Below are 26,826 nucleotides of genomic sequence, written 5' to 3'. Positions count from 1 at the left end.
TCCTCTCGTTTATCTTAAATTGGGTGCTGATTACACTGTATTATTGCTGTTAGGACACCACTCGCTCCCTTATTGGATGTGTTCAATTCTGTAATTTACCCCCTGTTGTGTGTTGTGTGATAATTATTGAAATCAACTGACTGCGTCTTTCACTTACACCCCCCCCCCCCCCCCCCCCAAATAAATAAATAAATAAATAATTCTCCCCCAAATATTTTCCGCTCACGTTTAGCATTTTTGAGAATTTACCCTGAGGCTCTTTGGTTAACCCAGAGGGCTTTGCACTAATAAATCGGCTGTGACAACTCATTTTGTGTTTGTCTTGACTTTCTTTCGTGGAATATCCTTAAAGTGAAAATTTAATCGACCTGTTAAGCTTACTATGATTTCTTTCTTTCTTTCTTTCTTTCTTTCTTTCTTTCTTTCTTTCTTTCCTCACTTGAAATAAAAGTGGCCCAGTCGCTCCGGTGCGGTTCCGCAAACCGCGCTGAAGAGTATTTTCAAAATAAAAGCCGATTAGTAATCGATTAGCAGCCTACCAATTCTTACTGTCTTGTTTTCAGTAATAATAATAATTATCTTTATTATTACTAATATTATTATATTAAAGATGAAAATGAAATAAATACCGACGTCCGGTCCCCAGTGACCTCATTGTTGTTCATAAAGACCGTGTATAAAGACGTACTTATAGATCATGAATATAAATAGTCTGTGAATGAAAAAAGTGGGTTGGGACATGAACTGAGCAAGGTGGCACATTTAGAAGATCTGTTGGATTGTGTGTCCACAGGTGTTTGTACTTTGCGCCGTAATAAAATGACGGTAAAAGGCTCCGCCCACTTCCCATCCAGGTCTTACCATGCAACGACTCTGTGAATGCACTGGAGAAGTGTAGTGGTAGAGTCCTCCGTCAGGAATGAGATATGTGTGTCGACTTTTTATTCTCCCTTAAGATTATCGTGCCATAACGCTGCCCAGAGCAGCTCTGCTAACAGGTTATGGGCCCAGAGCAGCAGGAAAGAGATCCTAGAGATCCTGTAACTGCCAAAGGAAGGGCAGCGTTTCCTGGAAAGCCGCAGGTTACCGGCAGGTGTTAAAAGTTTGGCACGATTGAGTGAGTAAGCGTTTTTGTGCATCATGAGCAGACGCACGGCAGAGTCGGGCAGTCGATATTCCCGTTTGCAGTTTGATGGAGATGAAAGGAAATATGAGATATGGGAAACGAAGTTCCTTGGTCATCTCAGACTACAAGGTTTGAAAGATGTCATCTTAAAGGCTGAGGGTGATGAAGAAGCCGATGGTGAAGATGATGACAAAAATGCAGAAGCATATGCAGAGTTGATACAATTTCTGGATGACAAAAGTTTATCGTTAGTTATGAGAGATGCAGTTGATGACGGACGGAAAGCCCTAAAAATTTTGAGAGGTCATTATGCAGGAGTGGGCAAGCCAAGGATCATAAGTCTGTACACCGAACTTACTTCTCTCACAAATGAAAAGAATGAAAGTGTGACGGACTATATTATCCGAGCAGAAGCAATTATCACAGCGTTAAAAAATGCGGGTGAGTCATTAACTGATGGACTTCTGATCGCAATGATAATGAGAGGTCTACCAGAGACGTTTAAACCCCTGATTGTGCACGTTACACAGAGCGAAGCAAAAATCACATTCTCAGAGTTTAAAGTAAAACTCAGAAGTTATGAAGAAACCGAGAGAATGCGTGCGGCTGTAACTGATGACAACGTAATGAGGACAAAAGTGCAATTAGACCAGGATTCTACTTCATGGCGAGCAGATGACCGAAGATCAAAGAATAATGAGATTGTGTGTTTTAAATGTGGACTAAAGGGACACACTGCAAGAACGTGCCGATCCAGAGTATGGTGCAGTTTTTGCCGGAGTAGTACACACAAAGATGCGACCTGTAGAAGGAAGCTAAGACGGGATGAAGCGAGAGGGGTTGTGGAGAAGGACTACGCGTTCAGGACAGGCTCCGAACCCCAGAGGGTCCCGGACGGCGGCCAAGAGATGCTGAATAACCAGCTACTGGTGGATACGGGAGCGACGTCACATATCTTTACGAAGATCGAGAGTTTTAAGACTTTTGATGACACATTTCGACCCGAGGCTCATTGTGTAGAGTTGGCTGACGGAAGGCGGAGCAGAGGAGCTACAAAGCGGCGAGGAGATGCTGAGATAAGTATGATTGACAGTAAAGGACAGAGGTGTGGACTCGAGTCACATGACTTGGACTCGAGTCAGACTCGAGTCATTAATTTTATGACTTTAGACTTGACTTGAAAAAATGTTCTAAGACTTGTGACTTGACTTGGACTTTTACACCAATGACTTGGGACTTGAATTGGACTTGAACCGGTTTACTTGAAAAGACTTGATATTTTACCCCAAATATAAAATTTAACATGCATATTATATAGAGATTGAAAATGTGACGTCATTCACGGGTAGAACCGCAAAGGATTCTGGGAACTCGTGGCAAGCGGTACTAGCGCACGCAGGCTTTCAATTAAAATCAGTCACACAGCGATAAAAAGAAACACAAAAATGTCAAGAAGCTGTTGTATTATTAACTGCAATAGCCGGTCGCATGACAGCCACGGGAAGCCGACGGGTAAAGAGATCGGTTGTTATCGGATTAGTCGTTGAAGAGAAATTGTTCGAGCCATGTTTCCGAAGTAACAAAGACGCGACGGATGGCCTGGATTGCAGCCATTCAAAGACCAAATATAACGTCCCAGAACACTCCAGCTCACAGGTTAGTCTGCTCCAAGCATTTACACGAAGGTCAGTGTTTATTAGTAGTTAATACGTCATTTTCATAACATAATTGGTGATATAGGTTACAAGCAAGAACAGAAATTGTCGCGCTATGCTCCTTTGTTTATTGTGCATAAATAGTGAATTGTCCTGACACAATATTGCGTTTCGCTTCTGTTATTATGGTACATTGACAAAAACATATACTTTTATTCACAGGATAAAACAGTTTTTTTGTATCACTAATTGCCCAGTACGATTACAGCATACAGTATTGTTGTCACTGCTACATTTCTGTAATGAACCAGAAATTATTTCCACTACTAATTAATTACCGTTGAGCTCAAAGGTCCTATTAATAAACGGTTAACGAATGTGTATTTATGACGACGATTTGTGAGACTGGTAAACTTATGATACGTACGATGGTCTTTCGTTCTACACGGTGCATTTCAAGGTCCTGTACCCATCCGTCGGTAAACTGTACCTGGGCTTGTTGCAGTGACCTGAAGTTACTAAACTTCATGAGTGTATGCACTCACTCCAAGAACCGTATAATTATAAATATGCATATAAATATGCTAAGATGAGATAGCTGACTTCATCTAACTAGCAAATGTTGTCCAGGCTACGTTGGTGATACAGTTTTTTTTAATGTGTATGATATTTTTGTCATGCGATTTTAAAGCTGGTCCTACAACCGCATCCAAGAATAACATGCAGCTTATCTCAGAACCGTCGGTGAAAATTATTCTTGGAGCTAGGTTTAATTGAGCTGCATTTTAAAGAGGTGCAATTTCACAATTTGTGTATATTTTCTAAGTTCACTATTTTGTCATGTGTTGAGAAAAACACAGATTTAAAAATTACATGGTCTAATATTTACATTTAGCATAACTGCAACATTATTTTTTCGTTTGTTTTTTTTAAAGACTCGAAAGGACTTGAAATTCAAAGTTTCAGACTTGTGACTTGACTCGGACTTTTACACCAGTGACTTGAGACTCGACTCTGACTTGCCTGACATTACTTGAGACTTGACTTGAGACTTGAGGATAAAGACTTGAGACTTACTTGAGACTTGCAAAACAATGACTTGGTCCCACCTCTGGTAAAGGACGCAGTCACAAGGTAACATTGAAACAAGCACTCTACATTCCATCGTTTCCACAGGACATTTTGTCAGTAAAAGCAGCTACTAGTAACGGAGCCACTGTGGTTTTCAAACACGGGGACAGTTTTCTTAAACATGTTGATGGAACAAAATTCCCTATATATGAACACGAGAGACTGTTCTTTATAAACACTGTGCAAGAGTTTGAAGAGAAATGTAATGGATGTTTTGATATGCAAACGTGGCATGAAATTCTAGGACACTGTAATTATGAGGATGTTCAAAATCTGCAAAATGTCGTTGATGGAATGGAAATTAAGGGTAAAATCAACAAAAACATGCAATGTGAAGCCTGTATACAAGGGAAGTTTACTCAAACTAGGAACCGAGAACCAGATGAAAAGGCCAGGGCAGCATTAGAGTTGGTACATACGGATTTAGCTGGTCCGATTACGCCGAACTCGAAAGAAGGGTTTAAGTATGTTTTGTCGTTTGTTGATGATTATTCAGGTGCAACATTTGTATATAATCTGAAAAGCAAAAGTGATACAACTCAAGCAACTGAAAGATTTATTGCAGAGGTGGCGTCATATGGGAAAATCAAGTGCATTCGTTCTGATAATGGAACTGAATTTACAAGCAGACAGTTCAGAGATTTATTAAGTAGACACGGCATTAGGCAGGAAACTTCGGCGCCATATTCGCCTCATCAAAACGGAACAGCAGAGAGGAACTGGCGTACACTTTTTGACATGGCGAGATGCATGTTAGTTGAGAGCGAATTGCCAAAGTCTTTATGGCCATATGCAGTACAAACCGCAGGAGTGATTCGGAACCGATGTTTTAACAAACGCACAGGTCAGACAGCGTATAAGATGTTAACTGGAAAAAGACCTGATCTTTCTAGAATGAAAAAATTCGGATCATTGTGCTATGCTTATAAACAAAATAGGGGAAAGCTGGATCCAAGATGCGACAAAGGTGTTTTCTTGGGATATGACAAAAATAGTCCAGCATATTTGATCTATTTCCCAAAACCGGGAAAGTTGAAAAGCACAGATTGATAAAAATACTAAATCCCGCGACAATGGATCAACAAACACAGAGTGATCAGATGTATGAAGATGAGGTTTATGAATCCAGAAAAGATGGTGAACCCAAACAGACGAAGGATGAGGATATTCCAGATGGTAGTGAAAGCAGTCAAACTGAGTCCGAGGTTAAAACTGATGATAAAGTAGTTGCTGGAGCTACACGTTATCCATCCAGAATCAGAAAGAGACCTGATTATTTGAGTGATTATATCACGGATGTGAAAGAGTGTGAAAATGAACAGATGCAAACCAGTGTTGATTATTGCTACAGATTGTTGTGTGAAATGCCCACATCATTTAGCGAAGCTATTGTGTCAAGTGAGTCAAAAGAATGGGAAAGAGCGATGAATGAAGAAATTCAATCCCTTAAGGAGAATGACACATTTACTTTAACCACTTTACCAGAGGGTAAGAAAGCAGTGGGGGGTAAATGGGTTTATGCCGTTAAAAAGAACTCAGACGGATCAGACAGATATAAAGCTCGATTTGTGGCTAAAGGTTTTAGTCAAACAAAAGGAGTTGATTATGAGGAGACTTTTTCACCGACTGCTAACTTATCGAGTGTGAGAGTTTTGATGCAGAAAGTGGTTCAGGATGATATGTTGGTTCACCAGATGGATGTAAAAACCGCCTATCTACACGCACCAATAAATGAAGAAATATATATACAACAACCAGAAGGTTTTGAGACAGAATCAAGTGAGACTAATAAACTGGTGTACAGACTAAAGAAATCACTTTATGGGCTGAAGCAATCGGGTCGTAACTGGAACCAAACCTTACATGACTATTTAAGCAGTTGTGGATTTAGACAAAATATTGCTGATCATTGTGTGTATTCAAAAGAAACTGAAAGTGAAAAAGTAATCATCATAGTGTGGGTGGATGATTTACTCATTGCAGCTAACAATGAAAATGTGCTTTCAGGCGTGAAAGAAATGCTCTCTTCTAAATTCCAAATGAAAGATCTGGGGAAACTTAACCATTTTCTAGGAATAGATTTTCTTCAAGAAAAAGAATGTGTCAAAATGTCACAGAAAATATATATTGAGAACATTTTAAAGAGATTTAACATGCAAAACTGTAAGCCAAGGTTAACACCCTGTGAACAGAAATGGACTCATTCTGATAAATTCGAGACATTACCAGATGTGAGGAGATATCGTGAAGCGGTAGGATGTCTTATTTATCTGAGCTATTGTACGCGACCTGATTTAAGCTATGTTGTCAGCAAATTGTTACAACATTTCAATGCGCCAACTGTTGATGATTGGACAGCAGTGAAACATGTTCTGAGGTATCTAAAAGGTAGTCGAGGAAAAGAACTGTGCTTTAGGAAATGTTCAAGTGGAAAACTAGGTCTACAAGCATACAGTGATGCAGATTGGGCATCCGATGTTTCTGATAGACGCAGTATGACAGGTTATTGTGTAAGCCTAAATGAAAATGGTCCTTTGATATCATGGAAAACCAAAAAGCAGTCAACTACAGCACTATCAACTTGTGAAGCCGAATACATGGCATTAGCAGCAACAGTTCAGGAATGTATGTATTTGACTTATTTGATTCAAGATCTTGATGAGTTTGAGTATGAAATACCTATGATATTGGAGGACAATCAGGGAACAATCGCTTTGTCAAAAAATCCAGTGAACAGACAAAGATGTAAACACATTGATGTGAAATATCATTTTATAAGGTCAGCTGTACATGAAAGGAAAGTGCTCATTGATTACTGTCCAACTGAGTCAATGGTAGCAGATATGATGACGAAACCAGTTTCAAAGTCTAAGTTAGAAAAATTCTCTGTATTTGTGTTTGGAATGTAAGATGTTTTTTTCCGGAGGATTGTTTTTCCCCAACCTGTGTACAAGTGGGGGTGTTGGATTGTGTGTCCACAGGTGTTTGTACTTTGCGCCGTAATAAAATGACGGTAAAAGGCTCCGCCCACTTCCCATCCAGGTCTTACCATGCAACGACGCCCAGAGCAGCTCTGCTAACAAGATCTTTGCAGCAGTAGTTCCTGACCAGACTTCCCTAAAACTGTCATTGCTGGCTTTGTGTGTGATCCTGTCCCCTTGTGTATCCGGTAAGTTTGATCATTTAAATTTGTAAACACTTGTTGTTCTTGTCAGCATCAGCTCATCTGTCTCATGCAGTCTGTGATGTTGGCTTCAAACCGAAAATAAAAGCAGTCCGTTATTGGTGCGATGCCAGTGAGGTTATTTTTTTTTAACGTTACCGTTTGTGTTTTAAACCTTTCACTAACACTATAACATTGGGGGGGGGTTCCACCTTATTTTTCTGTACGTGCAGTTCAGCAGCGCTCAGAACCACATCCTCTGAAACGGAACTCAAGTTTAATCAACAACCTCTTACAACCAACGCTGAGCAGTGAATCGTCATAACTAATAACTAATTCTTTTATATGATATTTCCATCTCCTGTCCTTTAAATGTATGTTTTTTTTGTTTTTGTTTTTTTTAACGAGGAGCACTTTGTCAAGTCGAACAAGAAAAAAAATAGCAACTTTGTTTATTTTTCTATTTTATCCTGCAATCTATAATAAATCACCCTTAAGACAGTCGTGTAAGGTAAATCATTTCTCTTTTAAATGGTTCCCTTTTCCCCTTTTTCTCTATGTGCAATTACAGCAGAGGAACAGAGAGGTGTGTGTGTGCATGCGTGTTGTAAACTCCGATTGGTGTTGAGAAACAGGACGTGAAACCTGAAGTCCACCTAAAGGTTGAGCCACAGTTGTTGTTTTTGTTGTTGGTGGTGGGGGTTTGTTGTTTGTTCGATTGTTTCCCACATTATCGCTAACTTTCCTAAACTATGTGTCTCTACATGCCTGCTGGAGGATTGACAGGGTTCCTCCTGGCCTTGATATGACTTAAAATACATTGAATTTAGTTTTTTGTTTGCATGTAGCAACCTCTATCTAGTGCAGGTTGTGCTATTTCAACTATTGTCATTTCATTGTGCTTGGAAGTACTGAAAATTGCACACTGTTATTCTCCAGGCTACTAAAGAGGGCCTCCATAAAAGTCAGGGGGGGAAAGTGCCTTTCCCAGTAATATTTAAAGGTATCTTGTAGGAGTCAAAATGAAAAGTGAGAACAAACTATGCGACAGTCAGCCAGGCAAGAATCAAAACAAAAGTATAAGGAGTACAAGACTTCAACTTTCAGGATATTAAGCAGATCTTGTCAGAAGATCATACAGGACTGGACTGAGGAAGGAGCACACACTGACACCACCCCTATACAAACTGTTAGCTGGTTAAAATATGACTCTTTTCAATGTAACAATTTCTTCTTCTGTTTAATGTTTTGCACAATAATTTCTTTGTTCTCTTTTCAGGTTGAACTCCCATCATACACTTCCACTTCTCCCTGTTATTGCTGTCATGAATGACTTTAACTTACTCTATGTTATACTCGGCATTGTCTTCTGGTGCTGTGTCTTCACCTGCAGCTGTCTGTGCAGGAGCGCTGCCAATCCAAACTGTAAGTACTCCATGGCCAACAGCTGATACTTTCTTTTGTGTGGACGTGTATGTGTGGCAGGGAATTTGTTAAGCATTGATTACGCTCTGCTGTGGATGTTAACATGGATGGCTGGAGATGCATTGAGCATTGTGATGTAAAGTCTCTGCGAACAGGTCTGCGCTGTCATAAAAACAAAGGTAGGCATGCCAGTGTACGCATGAACCATCGCACCCAATTGCATCAGAGAGCAACTTGGGGTCTTTCCAAACCCCCCCCCCCCCCCAAACCATCCATAAGGTTGAGTCCCTCAAATTTTCCTTTAGGAAATCTGCTCATATAATTCAGGACCAGACTAAGTCGAGAACTATTTCAAACCACATCAGTTATGATCTGAAACATGTAAGGAGTCACTCAATTTTATGTTAAAGAACAGTATTTAAGCACAACAAGTGACAAGTAGTAAAGAAACCAGTACTAGTTGTATAAAAATGGCAGCCCAGTTCCTTTGAATGGAGGAATGTTCTCAGTTAGTGAATAGCACCATGTCAGAAAAAACGAGTCAAACACTGAAAAATAAAAGAGATACTGGATTTTACATCCTGTCTGCATGATAAAATATACACAAAACTGAAATATCAGTCACACTCAAACAGATGAAGTATGTCTGCAAACTCTGAGAACAAGCTCACCCTGACCCACATCACTCCTAATAGTTATCGACAGCTTGTACGCAGGTGAAGATGTTGAGCAACGTGCTGTTGCACATTTGTAGGTCACCTGCATGAGAACAGGGTTGAAACGCTACCCTTGAAGTCTGTTGGCTCACCCACCACATGACTTTCATTACTGCAGAGGTTTGCTCTGACAAGAAACACAAGAACTGAGACACAGAGCACAAACTGATCTAACGTGTCAAAATCACAGCATCATACAGAGGGTAATAACATACATACAGAGGATTTGCTAACTTTGCTGAGCTGTGAAGTTCCTCATTTGACATTAAGGTTCTTTTTGACTAAACCTTTGCTTTTTCAGTGACCTCTTATGGTGCTTCAAAACAGCTGTGTGGGTGCAGCAGTCGTTTGTTGTGCGTGTCTATTTTTTTCCCTTCTTCTGTTAAATGTCATCAAAATACCACAACCAATAATTCAGTTCATCATACACTTATTTTATACCTATGGGAAATATGGAAACTGCCGTTTATATCTGTTCATCCTGTATTCACCACACTCAGTAATTACTGAAAGTCATCCTGAAAAATTCACTATTTTCTCTCAAATTCTGAAAAATTCTGAATAAAATTCAGATGTGAACTAACAGATGAAATTTAAAAAAAAAAAAAAGAAATGGAAATTTGTGATTTGTGGCTGTTTTTTTTTTAAGGAAGTAAATTGCCAGAGACTGTGTGGGGAAATTGGAACCAATGTTGACTTCAGTATTTCCACTGAAAGCAACAAAACGATAGAACATTTTCACTTTGGTTTATTAAAACACCCACTGAGCTAGCATTGATGCTGCATTCACTATAAACCCTCCATAGTGAGCTTTATTTATTTTTCCCAGAATATAAATAGAAATGACAGGTGTGAACATACTGTGTGCTATGCTTAGTTGTGGTTTCTGCTGTTTCTTTTTTAATGCTCCTGCAAATGAATTGTGGTCAGTGCAAAGGATGAACAGCTCTGCCTCTGAGCAGCAGACGTTCCAGTTTGTCTTGAGCATCTTGTTTCTTCTGCCCCGCTGTTAAACCTTTGCTGTTCATTCTTTAAGATAACACATAAGAGTTGATCTTAGTCGATATTTATGTGTAGATGTCCATCAGCAAACAAGGCTATTTAAAAATCTTCACAGCTTTAGAACATAACAAAATGTGATGAATTCTTCTTTGTTATGAGCTTTTCGAAATGTTTGCCTCATACATTAATATATTTGTAACCTTGAAACTCTTAACTTTCTTAACTTGGCAATATCAGATAAATGTTATTTACAGGAAGTGGTTGTGATGACTGATGTTGTGTTGAAAACAACCTCTTTTCCCACCAGTTTTGTTTTCTTGGTTCATGCTTTCATTTTCACTGTACTTAAACACAGATGAATTCATATTTTGAGTATGATAATAAAGAATCCCCTGTGTTTCTCTGATTCTCTACACACTTAACCCTTACATGATGTTCTTATTGTATGTCTTCATAATATGAATTCCCTCCTAATAAGAGTATACAATACATTTTGAACTGTAGATCAATTCATAAGGTCTAAATAGCCTATTTGATGTGAATATATAAATGATAAATCCTTAATTTATGTTTCAGAGAGCTTATTTAGATTGTGAAAATTCAAATGGGTTTGTTTTGTCTGTAAGCGTCAGGAACTGATATTCCATGTTAACTAACATATTCTTCTTTCTATTAATCAAACAATCGGCTTTAAATTAAAATATGCAATCCTATACCAGTCTACATACTTCAAAACTACATAATCATAAAGACAAAAACACGTTTGGTTGTGCAGGATCTCAGTCATCCTGGTCACAGTAGTCCAAGGGGCTTGGAAAGAAAGTTTTCCAAACTGTTTTGTGAAGATGTTTCCGCTCTCATCCAAGAGGCTTCTTCAGTTCTAAAACCAAAAGGTGGAGCAGGTAACTCTGGTGGGGGTGCCCCTCAGGACGGTTGTTGACCCACTATTAATCATGTGCATCATCACATGAGCAAAGGTGTAAAAAAGGTTTCCGTCGTTATCACCAGAGGTTTCGGGTGAAAGCACTATGAGACCTTGCCTCATCCTGTCATGTGGTTTACTGAGGTCACCTGATGCAAGATGTCAGGGTTGAAGCGCGTTGAAGGGATGTCAAAACTGCATTGCGGGTGGCAGAGTTTGGTTTTGTAAGCCACCCACTCTGTTCAAAGATGGTCGCTCACAGTGGACGTAGCTGGCCTCTTTCACTCATCTTTCAAACCATCTGTCTTCTCTGTGCAGCATGTCAACACTGGCATCCTCAAAAGAGTGACCTTTGACCTTTAGATGCAGAGTCTTGTACTGTTGAGGTGTCTCTTTTATTTTGTGCCATGCATTTATGCAGTGGCTGTTTGGTTTCTCCACTCCTCGCTGCACTGCACAGCATACACTATGTTGTTTAGCTTGTGTTTTGGAGTCTTGCCCTTGGGATCAATCTGTTTTTTTCTGAGGGTGAGGCTTGATTTGAAGTGCACTGGGATGTCATGCTTGCAGTTTCTCTGATAAACCTGCTACATAAGGAATGACAGTGTTGTTCCGTATGTAATGTGATTATTTCTGTTGTTATAACCACATGTTTTAAGAACTTTCTGTACCCATGTGTTTCTTTTCTTTCCCTTCTGGCTCAGAGGGAATCTTTTCTGCCCGGTGTTGCAGGGTCCTGATTACCCTGAGTTTGTGTTTCAGAGGGTGGTGCGAATCAAAAAAGAAGGTTCTGAGTTGGTTTAGAACATATAACAAAGTAAATACTGCCGGGTCATTAAACATCTATCCATAAGTTATCTCTTTCACTTCCAAGTTTTTTAGGAAGTCCAAAAAGATTCCCAGGCCTTTTTAAAGTTATTTACTCCAGTGGGAGAAGTGGTATCATTTGTCTCATTAAGTGCATAACACTTGATCTGTGAGTGCTTTTTCCTAAACAATGCTGTTGTCTTTCTGACATTAAACAACTGGAGTTTCTTTATGTTTGTTGATTTTTCATATATTTGTGTCCTCCTGGATACAAAAAGAAAGAATAGCGGAATTTCTTTTGAGATAATTTTGACCCATTACAGCAGCCTTTTCCCCAAATTTTTCAATCTTTGACGCTGCCAAACATAGTAAAGCTAGCATGTATTTGCTGTGTATGTCTGATATTATTATATTATGAGGATTTAACCTGACATGAGTTGCATATGTTTACATTAATCATTTATAATTTATTAATTTGAGGTCTGTATTCATAGTCAGAACAAAAGCTGAGATTTCTGTTTCCTTTACCTTTGTTCCATGCATTTAACTCCTAATGTGTACAAGAAGAACTGGATATAAACAGATTTTAAAAACATAAACAGGATATAAAATTAGTAGAATTTTAAACAGTCTTTCATCATCTTTATTTCTGTGAGTGTTGAAGAATGTTTATGGAAGCAATTTTTCCCCCTCACACCTGAATAATTCAGATCATAGCTGTATTATTCAATACACATAAAACAACCCAAGCTATAAATAACTTAGAAGTACCACATTTCTCATGTATTGTTATTTGTGTGCTTACAGCTGAGGTGGCTGCTGCTACCCACACCTTGGTCACTGCCACACCTCAGCAGTATCCACAGCAGTACCCTCAGTACCCAGTACCCCCTCAGTTCTATCAGAGAGTGCCCTACCAGCCAGTACCAGGGCACCCTGGTTACCCAGCTATGCCTGGCAATCAAGCTGTGCTCATGACCATACCACTCAGCCATGAACAGCCATTTACGCCACCACCATCGTATCAGGATGCAAGTGAGTGTGGATTTGAACACTATCTATCGATCTATCGATCGATCGATCGATCGATCGATCGATCGATCTAAAATATATTTTTTAATGATTTATTATTATTCTAAGCAATCAGTTTGTTGAATGCTGCAAGGCTTACACAGAGTTCTTGCAGAAATGCACTGCACACCAACCTTGAGTAAATGGTGTCAAAGGTCTGCAGAGTTATTTTGCATTTTCTGCTCTTCTGAGTAACTGTAATCAGACACTAGAGTGGACATTGCTGCTAGATAATGTTGATTCTTACATTACAGATCTTATGGCATTTTCAATCTCATGCCAACTTCTCTTTTTCCAGTTGGTCCCACCTATCCTCTGCAACCAATCAACCAATCTTCCAGCCAGCCAGAGTGCCCTTCAAAGCCTCCAGCCCAGCCACAGTCCAATGCTCTAACTGACAGCTCAGACTTCCTCGCCAGCTCGGCAAACAACCAGGAATTTGTTCTGCCATATAGGCTGGATACTTAGTGTATCAATCAGACAGAAAAATTTTACCACCTGTTGTTAATTCATTATTTAATTCAATTTGACAAACTAAGCCTTGTACACAGGGAAAGTTGTTGTTTGTTATGTTTTTTGTGTTCACATGGACAGAAGACTTCCCTGCTAAGGCGTTTATTTTTTTCCCCATCTTATAGCCTCATTTCCAAAATGGTTGGAAACGCTGTACAAAATGTAAACAATTACTGAATGCAGTGATGTGCAAATAACATAAAGATCACATTTAAAACAATACAAAGACTTTGAGACTTTTTTCAAGAGAAATATCAAAGTGCTAACAAAAACATAATTTGTAGTGATTACACAGGACACAGTCTCTGTATCATTGAAGCTTGATTTTTTTTTTAACCTAAATTTAATTTTTAGTCATAGAAGTGCTTCACTAAACACGTGACGTGGCTATAGAGCCAGCTACAAATAAAGACAGGTCATTTTCAAACTCCCAAAATATATTGAGGTTGAACATGCAGTTTGGGGGTCCTCTAGTGGCTGTGGCAGCTCTATTCATCTGCATAGTCCCCATATAAAGACAAGAATGATCCTGGAGTTTTGTGTATTTATATGGTCTCCACAGTCACCAGATCTCCACCCAACAGAAGACCTTTGGGATGAATTTGTAGCAACTGTGTGACGCCATTGTGTTAATATGGGCCAAAGTCTCAGAGGAATGCAGCACCTTGCCAAGTCTGTTCAAAAATGGGCGGTGAGTGTGTGATCACCAGTTTCTGTTTGTGTTTCTGTGATGTTACTGAACACAGATTTAACAGATGTTGTACTGTAGCCTAACAGTCTTGGGGATATTCTACAGTACCTAAGTGATACATGAAAACATTTTAGAGAAAGTGCATGGTGTGCTGTCTGGTAAATGGCCTGTATTTGTATAGCGCTTTACTAGTCCCTAAGGACCCCAAAGCGCTTTACACAACCAGTCATCCACACACTGGTGATGGTAAGCTACGTCGTAGCCACAGCCATCCTGGGGCGCACTAACAGAGGTGAGGCTGCCGGACACTGGCGGCACGGGCCCTCTGACCACCACCAGTAGGTAACGGGTGAAGTGTCTTGCCCAAGGATACAACGACCGAGACTGTCCAAGCCAGGGCTCGAACCGGCAACCTTCCGATTACAAGGCGAACTCCCAACTCTTGAGCCACGATCGCCCCGGATGGTGTTTCATCTGAAATTGTAAAAGCAAAATCTATGCAAAATAAAGGCATTCTTATAAATGACTACCTACAAACGCTTTTTCTCAGTAAGAAGCGTGACCGAGCTATTTTGTGCTAATGATTTTTCAAGTCATTTTCTTTTTTTCCCCTCTTTTTACACAAAATTAGAAATGAAACAGCACATAAACAAAAGTCCACTTGTATACATTTTAATAAGTTCAAACAACATCAAAGATAAAAGAGTTCGTGTTGTGAGAATGTCAAAAATAAGGTTCAATGGCAGCATTTATTTTTTTAAAAAGGCACCCCAAACCATTTTGGATCATTTGAGTCAACAGCATTCACGATGACAGTTATTTACAGTTAGAAAGCAGAAACGTATATTTGGAGGCAATGTAAATTACACACATGCTTTCGCAGGTAATGTGCCTGGAAGGCACAATGGTTTCTTCTATTTAATGTGTGCAACATACTTGTATTATTATAAAAAACAATATTGTTGATGTTAATTAAGTTGATTTTGATTTTTTTTAAACTATGAGTGGTTGACTTTCCAGCATAAATCCTCCAGTGATAAAACTCACACACTTTCATTTTGTTCCCATGAACTTACACAGTACAGTAAAAAACTCATTTTAATTCTTTTACTTAGAAACTATTAAAATGCACCATAACATTCCTACAAATACACAAACCAAGTTAGTCTAGATCTTGATTCGAAGTACATACTTCCAATTCAGCCGAGTTCACAAACGCTGATTGAGGCACTTATATGTGCACTATCCAGCCTAGGGTGGTGGTGCAGTCTGAGGTTGGAAGGCTGTGCTAGCAGGTGGTGCATCAGGCTGCTGCTGGTCCAGAGGTTTCAGAGGGTATGTCGGCTGTGCATGGGTGAATTCAACCTGGCCGTAAGGCATCAGCTGTGAACTGTAGGCAGAACCAACTGGAAACAGAAAGTGAACTAAGCATGAGAACAAACATACTGAAAATGATTTGACACACCTGCACAAACAACAACTGCAATTCTGCAACACAATAAATATGACGCAGCAGCATTTCCACCCTATTATCTTATTACAAATATTTTGAAAAAAATAAAATATACAAAATGTATTTGTGATATCTGCAAATAAAATGTTTTTTTGTTTCTAGAGAGTGGCATGTGTAATAAGTTATCTTATCCTAAAACCCCTGTTTCCTAAAGAAATCTACAACCCTAAAATATCTTTTTATTTTGGACATTTATGCTAAGACATTTATGAGATCTTTGAATTCAAAATCTGATTGTTTTTCTTTTTTCTTCATTTTTGGTGTTTGTCAGGGTGTTTCCATTAGTATTTACACAGATGCAAAGTTTTCTCACTTGCTTCCAGGTGGTCCCAGTGGGAATGGCTGTCCATGATAGGGCGATGTGGACATGGCTCTGAGCTGGGTAATCATACTGAGCTGCAAAGCAAGGGCTGAAGAGTTGCTGACTGGTAGGGCACTCCCTGGGAGGGTCCAGGTAATGCAATCGGCTGCTGGGGGTACTGCTGAGGAGTGGTGGTGACCACTGTAGTGTGGGTATTGTCGGCTACCACAAGTACAAGAAAACAGAAAATGTAGAAACATGTCACCTGTTGTCCAAAAAGCTTTCAATGTGGATTATTATTTATAAGTAATTTTCTCAGGAAGAAAGACTGAATACCAATGAAAGAAAATACAGCAGCAAATGGTGCGATTTTGACTTATTGCATCAGTTGAGTCATTTATCATCATCTCCTTGAGGTTTGCATCAAAGAAACTAACAATGACATGATTTGTTCATGAGATACACAGAGATTCATACTTTTTGAAGAAAATCATCCATTAACCATCATTATAATCAGAGTGTAAACCCATCTCTGTGAAAGTACAGTGCAAATTATCAACCCAACCACACTAGATTTGAAATAACAGTAACAATCGTCTGGGAAGACAGACAGTACTCAACAGGATCAGTTTATTGCTGGCTGTGGTCTTGAGATTTGAGAGAAGAAGAAAAAAAAAAATACATAAGCACACTGTTGTGGTTTAATAGAAAAACTGATAACAACCAAAAACACCCACACAGCTGTTTCGAAGCACCTTGAAGCACTGAAAGCAGACCCAGATGTCAAGTAACGACATGGTCCTTAAAGTGAAACGAACAAAGCAGCATCAGCGTGCGTATCCCACAGGCTGATGGCACGCTCAGTCGTCAACCTGTGGGTTACGCTCTCACAAAAAGAAAATTACTGAAAATCAAAATGTTGTTTAATAAGCCAAACCAGGACAAATGTCAAATGAACTTGACAACTCACTGTATATTGTAGTTTGAAACATTAGAACAGGTTGTGTTCGGTGTCTCAATTCCTTTATTACAAAATCATTGGTAAAACATTGCTGTTGCTTCATGTTGGCAGTCATTGCTGAAATGTTTCAAACAATGCAACTTGTCACCATAAAATTAGAAGTTTCTCCCAATGCTGTGATAAGGTTTATGAGTAGTAATGAGTGTATGAAATAATGAATGTAGCAGAGATGAGTTTAGATGCTGTTATGGATCTGTAGCTCAGGGTATCTACCAGAGGTGTGGACTCGAGTCACATGACTTGGACTCGAGTCAGACTCGAGTCATTAATTTTATGACTTTAGACTTGACTTGAAAAAATGTTCTAAGACTTGTGACTTGACTTGGACTTGAACCGGTTTACTTGAAAAGACTTGATATTTTACCCCAAATATAAAATTTAACATGCATATTATATAGAGATTGAAAATGTGACGTCATTCACGGGTAGAACCGCAAAGGATTCTGGGAACTCGTGGCAAGCGGTACTAGCGCACGCAGGCTTTCAATTGATAAAAAGAAACACAAAAATGTCAAGAAGCTGTTGTATTATTAACTGCAATAGCCGGTCGCATGACAGCCACGGGAAGCCGACGGGTAAAGAGATCGGTTGTTATCGGATTACGTCGTTGAAGAGAAATTGTTCATGTTTCCGAAGTAACAAAGACGCGACAAAGACCAAATATAACGTCCCAGAACCCTCCAGCTCACAGGTTAGTCTGCTCCAAGCATTTACACGAAGGTCAGTGTTTTTTAGTAGTTAATACGTCATTTTCATAACATAATTGGTGATATAGGTTACAAGCAAGAACAGAAATTGTCGCGCTATGCTCCTTTGTTTATTGTGCATAAATAGTGAATTGTCCTGACACAATATTGTGTTTCGCTTCTGTTATTATGGTACATTGACAAAAACATATACTTTTATTCACAGGATAAAACAGTTTTTTTTGTATCACTAATTGCCCAGTACGATTACAGCATACAATATTGTTGTCACTGCTACATTTCTGTGATGGGTACCAGAAATTATTTCCACTACTAATTAATTACCGTTGAGCTCAAAGGTCCTATTAATAAACGGTTAAGGAATGTGTATTTATGACGACAATTTGTGAGACTGGTAAACTTATGATACGTACGATGGTCTTTCGTTCTACACGGTGCATTTCAAGGTCCTGTACCCATCCGTCGGTAAACTGTACCTGGGCTTGTTGCAGTGACCTGAAGTTACTAAACTTCATGAGTGTATGCACTCACTCCAAGAACCGTATAATTATAAATATGCATATAAATATGCTAAGATGAGATAGCTGACTTCATCTAACTAGCAAATGTTGTCCAGGATACGTTGGTGATACAGTTTTTTTTAATATGTATGATATTTTTGTCATGCGATTTTAAAGCTGGTCCTACAACCGTATCCAAGAATAACATGCAGCTTATCTCAGAACTGTCGGTGAAAATTATTCTTGGAGCTAGGTTTAATTGAGCTGCATTTTAAAGAGGTGCAATTTCACAATTTGTGTATATTTTCTAAGTTCACTATTTTGTCATGTGTTGAGAAAAACACAGATTTAAAAATTACATGGTCTAATATTTACATTTAGCATATAACTGCAACATTATTTTTTCGTTTGTTTTTTTTAAAGACTCGAAAGGACTTGAAATTCAAAGTTTCAGACTTGTGACTTGACTCGGACTTTTACACCAGTGACTTGAGACTCGACTCTGACTTGCCTGACATTACTTGAGACTTGACTTGAGACTTGAGGATAAAGACTTGAGACTTACTTGAGACTTGCAAAACAATGACTTGGTCCCACCTCTGGTATCTACTAACTGGAAGGTTGGGGGATCAATCCATGGATGCTGCATGGCAAAGTATCCTTAGCAAAGATACTCAACTCCACTTGCTTATTTTTATATGAACCAGCAGCAGTTCAAGTTGATTCAGGAGGTAAACAAAACAGTGTGCTGAAATGTCTCCTGATAAATGAACATGAAACTTTCTATCAGTGAATGATGATTATAATGCTGTTGTCTTAGTTGTCTTTTTAATCTCTGATAGACGATGGACAGAATATTAAGTTTTGTTAATTAAAGCAATTCTTAAAAAGTCAAATGTTGTCATGTAAGCACTTTTTTTTTAGGTTTTATCTGATCTTTTAGCCACTAAATATTAATAAAATGAGGAGCCGCGCCAATAAATCGATATCTGAAAATCAATAAATCTCAGAAAAAAGTCAAATTTGAGACCCTGAAACATTTTAAACAACAAGGCAGTCAAACTTGCACAAAATAACAGCCCGCAACTCTATATTTAAGGCCTTGATTATCCTTCCCATGTCTGCAAGGCCCTTTGGATCTGACGTACACAATCTGATGTAAATTCCATCATAGGACAGTGAGCATGAGGGTCCATGTGGACATCCGTGTGCCTGCCAGTTTTCTATGACTGCACAGACTTGTCTGCAGAGACTTTAAACTCAACTAACACTTGGGTGACCATTCAGTCTGAGTCCACATAAGAGTCCAATACTCAGGATTTAAAGGATCACTCTAAAATAAGGAAGTATCAGTTGTTAGTGGTGGAGTACTTACGCCGTGGCTGTCGGAACCTCTTGTACAGGCAGCAGGAGGGAAAGACAGCAGCTGATGAGGTTGAAGATTAACGTAAAGGGAAAGAAAGCGAACACTACAGCAATGGCAGTGGGTAAAGTGAGTGTGTGAACATTGTTCAAACTTAAAAGTAATCAAAGAAGCGATTATGCAAAATCTTACACAGAAAAAAACAGTTTTGAGTCATTTGTTCACCAGTTTCTGCACTTTTAAGATCTTTCCAGAATTATAATAATAATAATAATAATAATAATAATAATGGATTGGATTTATATAGCACTTTTCAAGGCACCCAAAGCGCTTTACAATACCACTATTCATTCACTCTCACATTCACACACTGGAGGCAGCTACAAACAATCCAAACAACCAAAGTGCAATAAAAACATATTGAAAACACTGAAGTTACAAAGGATCCAGTTACAAATGAGACGAATATGAACAATTAATTCAAACAGAGGATACATGCATATTCAACAGAGTCATATTTTAACCAAGTAACAACTTGTATAGGGCAGTACGTGCGCTCCCTCTGACCATCAGTCCAGTCTTGACTGATCACACACACACACACACACACACACACTTTATATTTTTTTCCTCACTGAGTGTGGTTTTTGTTGTTTTGTTTTGTGTTGTTATGTTATGTTAGTTTAAATGTTCAAAAATAATAAAACTTTGATTGTTTAAAAATAGTTATATTCATTATATTTATACAAAATTAAACTTCCAAATGATGATTATTATAACCTTTAAAGATTTGTATTTCTTTATGCCTGCTGCTTTACATCGTATATAATGGGTTTGCCTGTACTTAATCACCTGGCAACTTGAGTTACCATAGCTTATTGTCACGGTTCGGGGCAGCGGCCGTGTGAAGAGTGGAAGGAGGACTCAAACGCAGCACTATTTCAGACGTGAACGGTGATTTATTGACAACAGAGGTGGGACCAAGTCATTGTTTTGCAAGTCTCAAGTAAGTCTCAAGTCTTTATCCTCAAGTCTCAAGTAATGTCAGGCAAGTCAGAGTCGAGTCTCAAGTCACTGGTGTAAAAGTCCGAGTCAAGTCACAAGTCTGAAACTTTGAATTTCAAGTCCTTTCGAGTCGTTAAAAAAAACGAAAAAAAGCATGTTGCAGTTATATGCTAAATGTAAATATTAGATCATGTAATTTTTAAATCTGTGTTTTTCTCAACACATGACAAATAGTGAACTTAGAAAATATACACAAATTGTGAAATTGCACCTCTTTAAAATGCAGCTCAATTAAACCTAGCTCCAAGAATAATTTTCACCGACAGTTCTGAGATAAGCTGCATGTTATTCTTGGATGCGGTTGTAGGACCGGCTTTAAAATCGCATGACAAAAATATCATACATAAATAAATGATTTTTTTTTTTTAAAAATATCATTTAAAAAAAAAAAAAACTGCATCACCAACGTAGCCTGGAAAACATTTGCTAGTTAGATGAAGTCAGCTATCTCATTGTAGCATATTTATATGCATATTTATAATTATACGGTTCTTGGAGTGAGTGCATACACTCATGAAGTTTAGTAACTTCAGGTCACTGCAACAAGCCCAGGTACAGTTTACCGACGGATGGGTGCAGGACCTTGAAATGCACGTGTAGAACGAAAGACCATCGTACATATCATAAGGTTACCAGTCTCACAAATCGTCATCATAAATACACATTCGTTAACCGTTTATTAATAGGACCTTTGAGCTCAACGGTAATTAATTAGTAGTGGAAATAATTTCTGGTAGCGTCACAGAAATGTAGCAGTGACAATAATACTGTATGCTGTAATCGTACTGGGCAATTAGTGATACAAAAAACCTGTTTTATCCTGTGAATAAAAGTATGTTTTTGTCAATGTACCATAATAACAGAAGCGAAACGCAATATTGTGTCAGGACAATTCACTATTTATGCACAATAAACAAAGGAGCATAGCGCCACAATTTCTGTTCAGCGCCAGACTTGCTTGTAACCTATATCACCAATTATGTTAAGAAAAATGACGCATTAACTACAACAGCAGACTGACCTTCGTGTAAATGCTTGGAGCAGACTAACCTGTGAGCTGGAGGGTTCTGGGACGTTATATTTGATCTTTGAATGGCTGCAATCCAGGCCATCCGTCGCGTCTTTGTTACTTCGGAAACATGGCTCGAACAATTTCTCCTCAATGACGTAATCCGATAACAACCGATCTCTTTACCCGTCGGCTTCCCGTGGCTGTCATGCGACCGGCTATTTGCAGTTAATAATACAACAGCTTCTTGACATTTTTGTGTTTCTTTTTATCGCTGTATAACTGATTTTAATTGAAAGCCTGCGTGCGCTAGTACCGCTTGCCACGAGTTCCCAGAATCCTTTGCGGTTCTACCCGTGAATGACGTCACATTTTCAATCTCTATATAATATGCATGTTAAATTTTATATTTGGGGTAAAATATCAAGTCTTTTCAAGTAAACCGGTTCAAGTCCAATTCAAGTCCCAAGTCATTGGTGTAAAAGTTCAAGTCAAGTCACAAGTCTTAGAACATTTTTTCAAGTCAAGTCTAAAGTCATAAAATTAATGACTCGAGTCTGACTCGAGTCCAAGTCATGTGACTCGAGTCCACACCTCTGATTGACAATACTGAACATAAAGTGGAGATGGCAAACAGAACTAAGGACGAACTAAACTGGGAGAAACTACACAAAGGAGTGGCAAACCTGAACATGAAGGGAGAACAGCAGGGAGAGCACGCAGGGAAATTCACCGGGTATGAACACAGACGACGCGACGAGGAGCAGAGGAAAACACACACTATAAGTACACAAAGAGACACTGGGAAATCACACACAGGTGGGGGAAACAGCTGGACCTGATTAACCTGACGAGACAGGGGAACACTAACACCAGGGACCAACAGAGGGAGCACAAACCCAGAACCCAGTGTCTAAAATCCCAAACACAAACCATCCCAAAACAGCCCAAGAATAATAATGAAAGTAATAACAATAAAGAACATAAACACAAAGTCACTGAGTCATGGCCGCAGGACCATGACACTTATAGCATTAGAAAATACCCAGACATTGACACTGGTTAACATTCAGTGTGTCCGTGTGAGTATTATGTTTAAATGACTGCATTAAACAAACTATTTATTATAAGATTTAAAGCACAAAACTGCAACTTAAAACAATAATAATAACACGGTAGCGGCCTGTTTAGTATTGGTATGAAGATGACATCACACACTGATTGTCTGTGATTTATCTAATGCAATGTACAGATTAAAATAATCAAACTTACTGGATACACGAGGGGACAGGATCACATAGAGAGTGAACACAACAATATGGGACACCACCGGTGGCATGGTTACTCCCGCATTCCCCAAACCAGTAAAGGAACTGGGAATCTACTGCGATACTCTTAGAGGAAAGGTTTGATTTGATGTTCGGTCTGATCGTTAACTCGGTTCATGTTCCAGCCCACTGGCAGACTTTCTTCATTCACAAGTTATCATACATCATTCACCCGTAACTGAAGTGCAAAGGTGATCAAATGTCACACTGCGGCTCTTATATTGTTTTCAGCTTTCCTTTCTTTTTAAAGCGCAACATTTTGGGAAGAGAACATTTAAATGAATCATGCATAAACTAAAAGTTTGTGGCGCGCATTTGAATGCAAAAAAGTATGTCTTATGTTGACTGCGAGATTTGTGATAGAGTGATTTGTTAAAATCGCACTCCTGGGTGGACTGCTTATATATGTTTACGGTGGCTCAGGATTCAGAGTGGGTTGTCTACTACTCCAAAGGTTGGAGTTTTTACATCTATAAGATGAAACGTCCCTAAACAAGACATGAACCCCAAGTACGAATCCATCCGTCCGGGTTTGCGTGTGAGCGCTAAAATGTGTCTGTGGATACAGTTTGAAGTTTTAAGAGTGCTAGGTCAGAGTAAGAAAACATAAGCTTCAGTTCATTTACAATTAAATGAATAAGTCCAATTAAACTAAGAGAATTAAACTAACTAACCTTAAAAACTGGTAGAGTAGGTAGAAGATTAGTTACCTGAGTTAGCTAATGTAGCAAACAATTATATGATTTAGAAGTATCAAGGCAAAGCGTGTAATTGACCTGTTGGTCCACCAGGGGACGTCGTGCGGACGTGATATTGGGCTGGATTTTGAAATTATTTTAGCTGGGATGTTTGTCCGCTTGCGCTGAATTGTCAGCTAAATTAGCATTAATATAATATGTTTATTGGTGATGTGTTCATTAAACCTGTCCAGGGATTGCAGATAGAAATCAGCTATCAGCTAAATCAGGTACAATTTTCTTTTAGAAGGTTAATGTTTGTTGTACATGATCCCTGACGAATAAAGAGGAAAATAAAATTAAATGAAAAGTATTTTTGATAGCTATCATGTGGATGATGAATGGATGGATGAATGTCATTACATCTGGCGCTGACTCGCTGCTGATAGCGAAAACATTCTTAACCTGTTAGTTGAGCTCTAATCACGCTGAGAGTTGTCAGGTCCACATGCAGCATGCATGCAGTTTACATTACCTGCATTCAGGTGAACTGTAGTGGAGTCCAGTCCACTATTGCCACCTATAGTGCCATAGCTTACAACCAGATTAAAACTCGGTCTATGACGGCGTTTTAATACCCATTTAATACTCATCTGCAACTTTCAATAATTTTCTGTTTCTACTTCTTATATATTTCTGGCTTACATCAGTCAGAAAACACGTAGGTATAATTATGACCACAGAGTTTTATAAATCACTCATCCTATTATTCTTATTATGATTTTCAAATCAAAGTTATTTCATAACAAAGAATACATGTTTCAGGTTGTAATATTGTGCTTGTGTTAACAACATCACATAACTTTCCAGTGTTTTTGCTTTGAAAATAAATGTGAATCTTAAATGTTAAACATTGGGGGCATGGCATTTTTATGTTGCATTAGTGAACCTGCAGTCAGCTGGGACAATCATCCAGTGTTTGTAAAGAACACCTGAGGAAAAAATGGATGACTGAGATTTCATGTTTACTGCCTGGCTCAGAGCGCAGACTGCTCAGTGTCATTGTAAATGTTGGTACAAATAAAAGCTTTGAACTGTACTGATTTGCATGGATGGATGGCATTCATTTTATCGGTCATTCCCAGGGAAGGCGAGTTTAAGTAACTGTTTTGGTACATTTAAATAAGACAGTTTGACATAAGTACAGGTATGAGGGTAAAACTTTAGGAAACACTGCTAAAGTCAAAATAGATCAGCAGAGGGCAGCAAAACATCGCAACCATAAATCTGAAGTGAAGATGAAAAACCTCACAGATCCAGAGGGCAGAGACAAGTGTAAATTCTTTAGAGTAAGAAATTTGAAATTGTTTTTGCTATTATTGTTGTTCTGAGTAAAGCGTTTTTTTTCTCCACATACACTTGTAGTCTGTCTGTGAAGGTTCTCAGTCATCCAGGTCATCGTAGTCAAAGGAGCTTGCAAAGAAAAGCGTCTGGACTTCTTTAAGTTACTTGAAGACGTTTCACCTCTCATCCGAGAAGCTTCTTCAGTTCTAAGGTCAAATGGTGGAGAGTCCCAGATATAAACCTAGTGGGAGTATCCCCCCACAGAGGGACAAAAGGACCCCCTGATGATCCTCTAGTCGCCTGAGCCAAGGTGTGAAACTGGGTGTGGGGGAGTCCAAACGCTTTTCTTTGCAAGCTCCTTTGACTACACTTGTAGTCAGCACCAGTACAGCCACAATAGGTGATTATAAACAATGGGAATTACAGTTCCTATAAAAAATAAAGCTCATTTAAGTCTTAAAGTCTTTTTGATCACTATTTCTTTGCCAGTACTTGATGCTGAAATACTATGTGAAACTGAGATTCTGAGTTTTTCACTTACAGTGTATGAGAAAGAATGGCTCAGATATATAAAATTTGTGGTAGATTTCATAAAGATGGTGACTTCCAATGGGGTTAAAGCTTTTCTAAATCTTACTTTTGTGCAAAATCAGTCAACTTTTTAAGTATTTTTAATACATTTTGACCCATAATTATGTGCAGGCAGTCTTTATGCCTTAATTACAATTACAATTAAAGTAAATTTAAGTAATTCTTCAAAATCACTGCCCAACTAAGGTCCAACTGAATACATTTAAATATAACTCTCATGCTTCTAGTAGGGCTTTGCAGGTAATATGAAGAGGAACCCTACGGCTCCCTCTTCCCCCAGCACACCAACCTGATCTCATGGCATTTCATTAAAGATTCAAAAAAATGTATTGACTCATGCTCATGGACACAAATTTTCATTTACGTTTGTACTAACTGAAAGCCCCATAAATACTTTCAGTTCAGGCCACTGCAACAAAATAAGGAGACACATGACAAAGAGCTGACAACTCGCAAAACACATGATAAATGTCACAAAAGAATCATAATGTACCTTCAGGGCCTTCATCATACAACTTTTAAAACATCATCCACCAACTCATGTGAGTGTCTCTTATATCATCTGAGATTAATTTGTGTGTAGCCCACATTAATCAGCCACAGATTTTTGCTGTAGCTTTGGGTGTGGCATTGCAAAAATCAAAAGATAAACAAAAAAAGTAAAGCAACAAAAGAAGCAGAATGATAATTGAATTAAATCCCTCCAAACTCCAGATTAAGTGATAGGCTGTTACTACAAGAGAAGCAAACATAAAACATTTTCAGCCATAGTTTCAGGCATAACATAAGCTGTGGCATAGACCCAAATATCCTTTAGAAAAGCCAAGTGGAGAAATACTCCCACGTTTCAGTTACAACGGCTCTTTTCCATGAGCTGCTTTCTTTCTGAAGCTCTTTGTGGTTGTGGGTCTTTTATGAGCATGAGAACAAAGGAATCCTTTTACTCTGCAAGGTCCCTTAGCCCCGTCCGACACCTTTGGGCCCCTGAGCCTCGTTGGGTATGTTATTTTTCCCTTTTACAAAAAAAGCATAACACAAAAATAATAGCAAGGACATCAATTAAATCATAACGGAACAAAACAATGAGGTGAAAGAGTTACGGGGTCATGAGAGACATTAAAAATCACAGATATCAATATCTTTTTCTTATGGGAAGAATAGAATAAATTGGGCCACATAAAGTTC

General features: G+C 38.7%; 1 protein-coding gene and 1 pseudogene across 5 annotated transcripts; one reads left to right on the top strand and one right to left on the bottom strand.

The window, feature by feature from the left end:
- The first annotated feature begins 686 nt into the window (after positions 1–686).
- LOC309706550 (uncharacterized protein) lies at positions 687–13,757 on the top strand. 4 transcript variants are annotated; one of them, XR_014276757.1, is made up of 6 exons: positions 687–2,206; positions 6,955–7,081; positions 7,647–7,737; positions 8,355–8,500; positions 12,755–12,982; positions 13,317–13,757. XR_014276757.1 is itself a non-coding variant. In XM_082533193.1 (5 exons), the coding sequence occupies exons 3-5, from the start codon at positions 8,401–8,403 to the stop codon at positions 13,484–13,486; spliced, it is 498 nt and encodes a 165-aa protein (XP_082389319.1). In that variant the 5' UTR covers positions 6,894–7,081; positions 7,647–7,737; positions 8,355–8,400; the 3' UTR covers positions 13,487–13,757. The 4 variants fall into 4 exon arrangements, 2 of the variants coding, with proteins under 2 accessions (XP_082389319.1, XP_082389318.1); XR_014276756.1 differs by lacking the exon at positions 7,647–7,737; XM_082533193.1 differs by lacking the exon at positions 687–2,206 and having other exon boundaries at positions 6,894–7,081.
- Positions 13,758–15,332: 1,575 nt separating this feature from the next.
- Positions 15,333–23,146, bottom strand: LOC309707402 (annotated as a pseudogene). Its single transcript has 5 exons — positions 22,920–23,146; positions 20,497–20,563; positions 19,640–19,780; positions 16,056–16,258; positions 15,333–15,646 (listed from the first exon to the last, which is right to left on the bottom strand). The product of its transcript is annotated as an uncharacterized misc_RNA (transcript).
- Positions 23,147–26,826: the final 3,680 nt, after the last annotated feature.

Source organism: Aulonocara stuartgranti (assembly GCF_965226115.1).
Source record: "Aulonocara stuartgranti genome assembly, chromosome: 5".
Classification (NCBI taxonomy): Eukaryota; Metazoa; Chordata; class Actinopteri; order Cichliformes; family Cichlidae; genus Aulonocara; species Aulonocara stuartgranti.
This window is presented reverse-complemented; position numbering and strand designations above follow the sequence as displayed.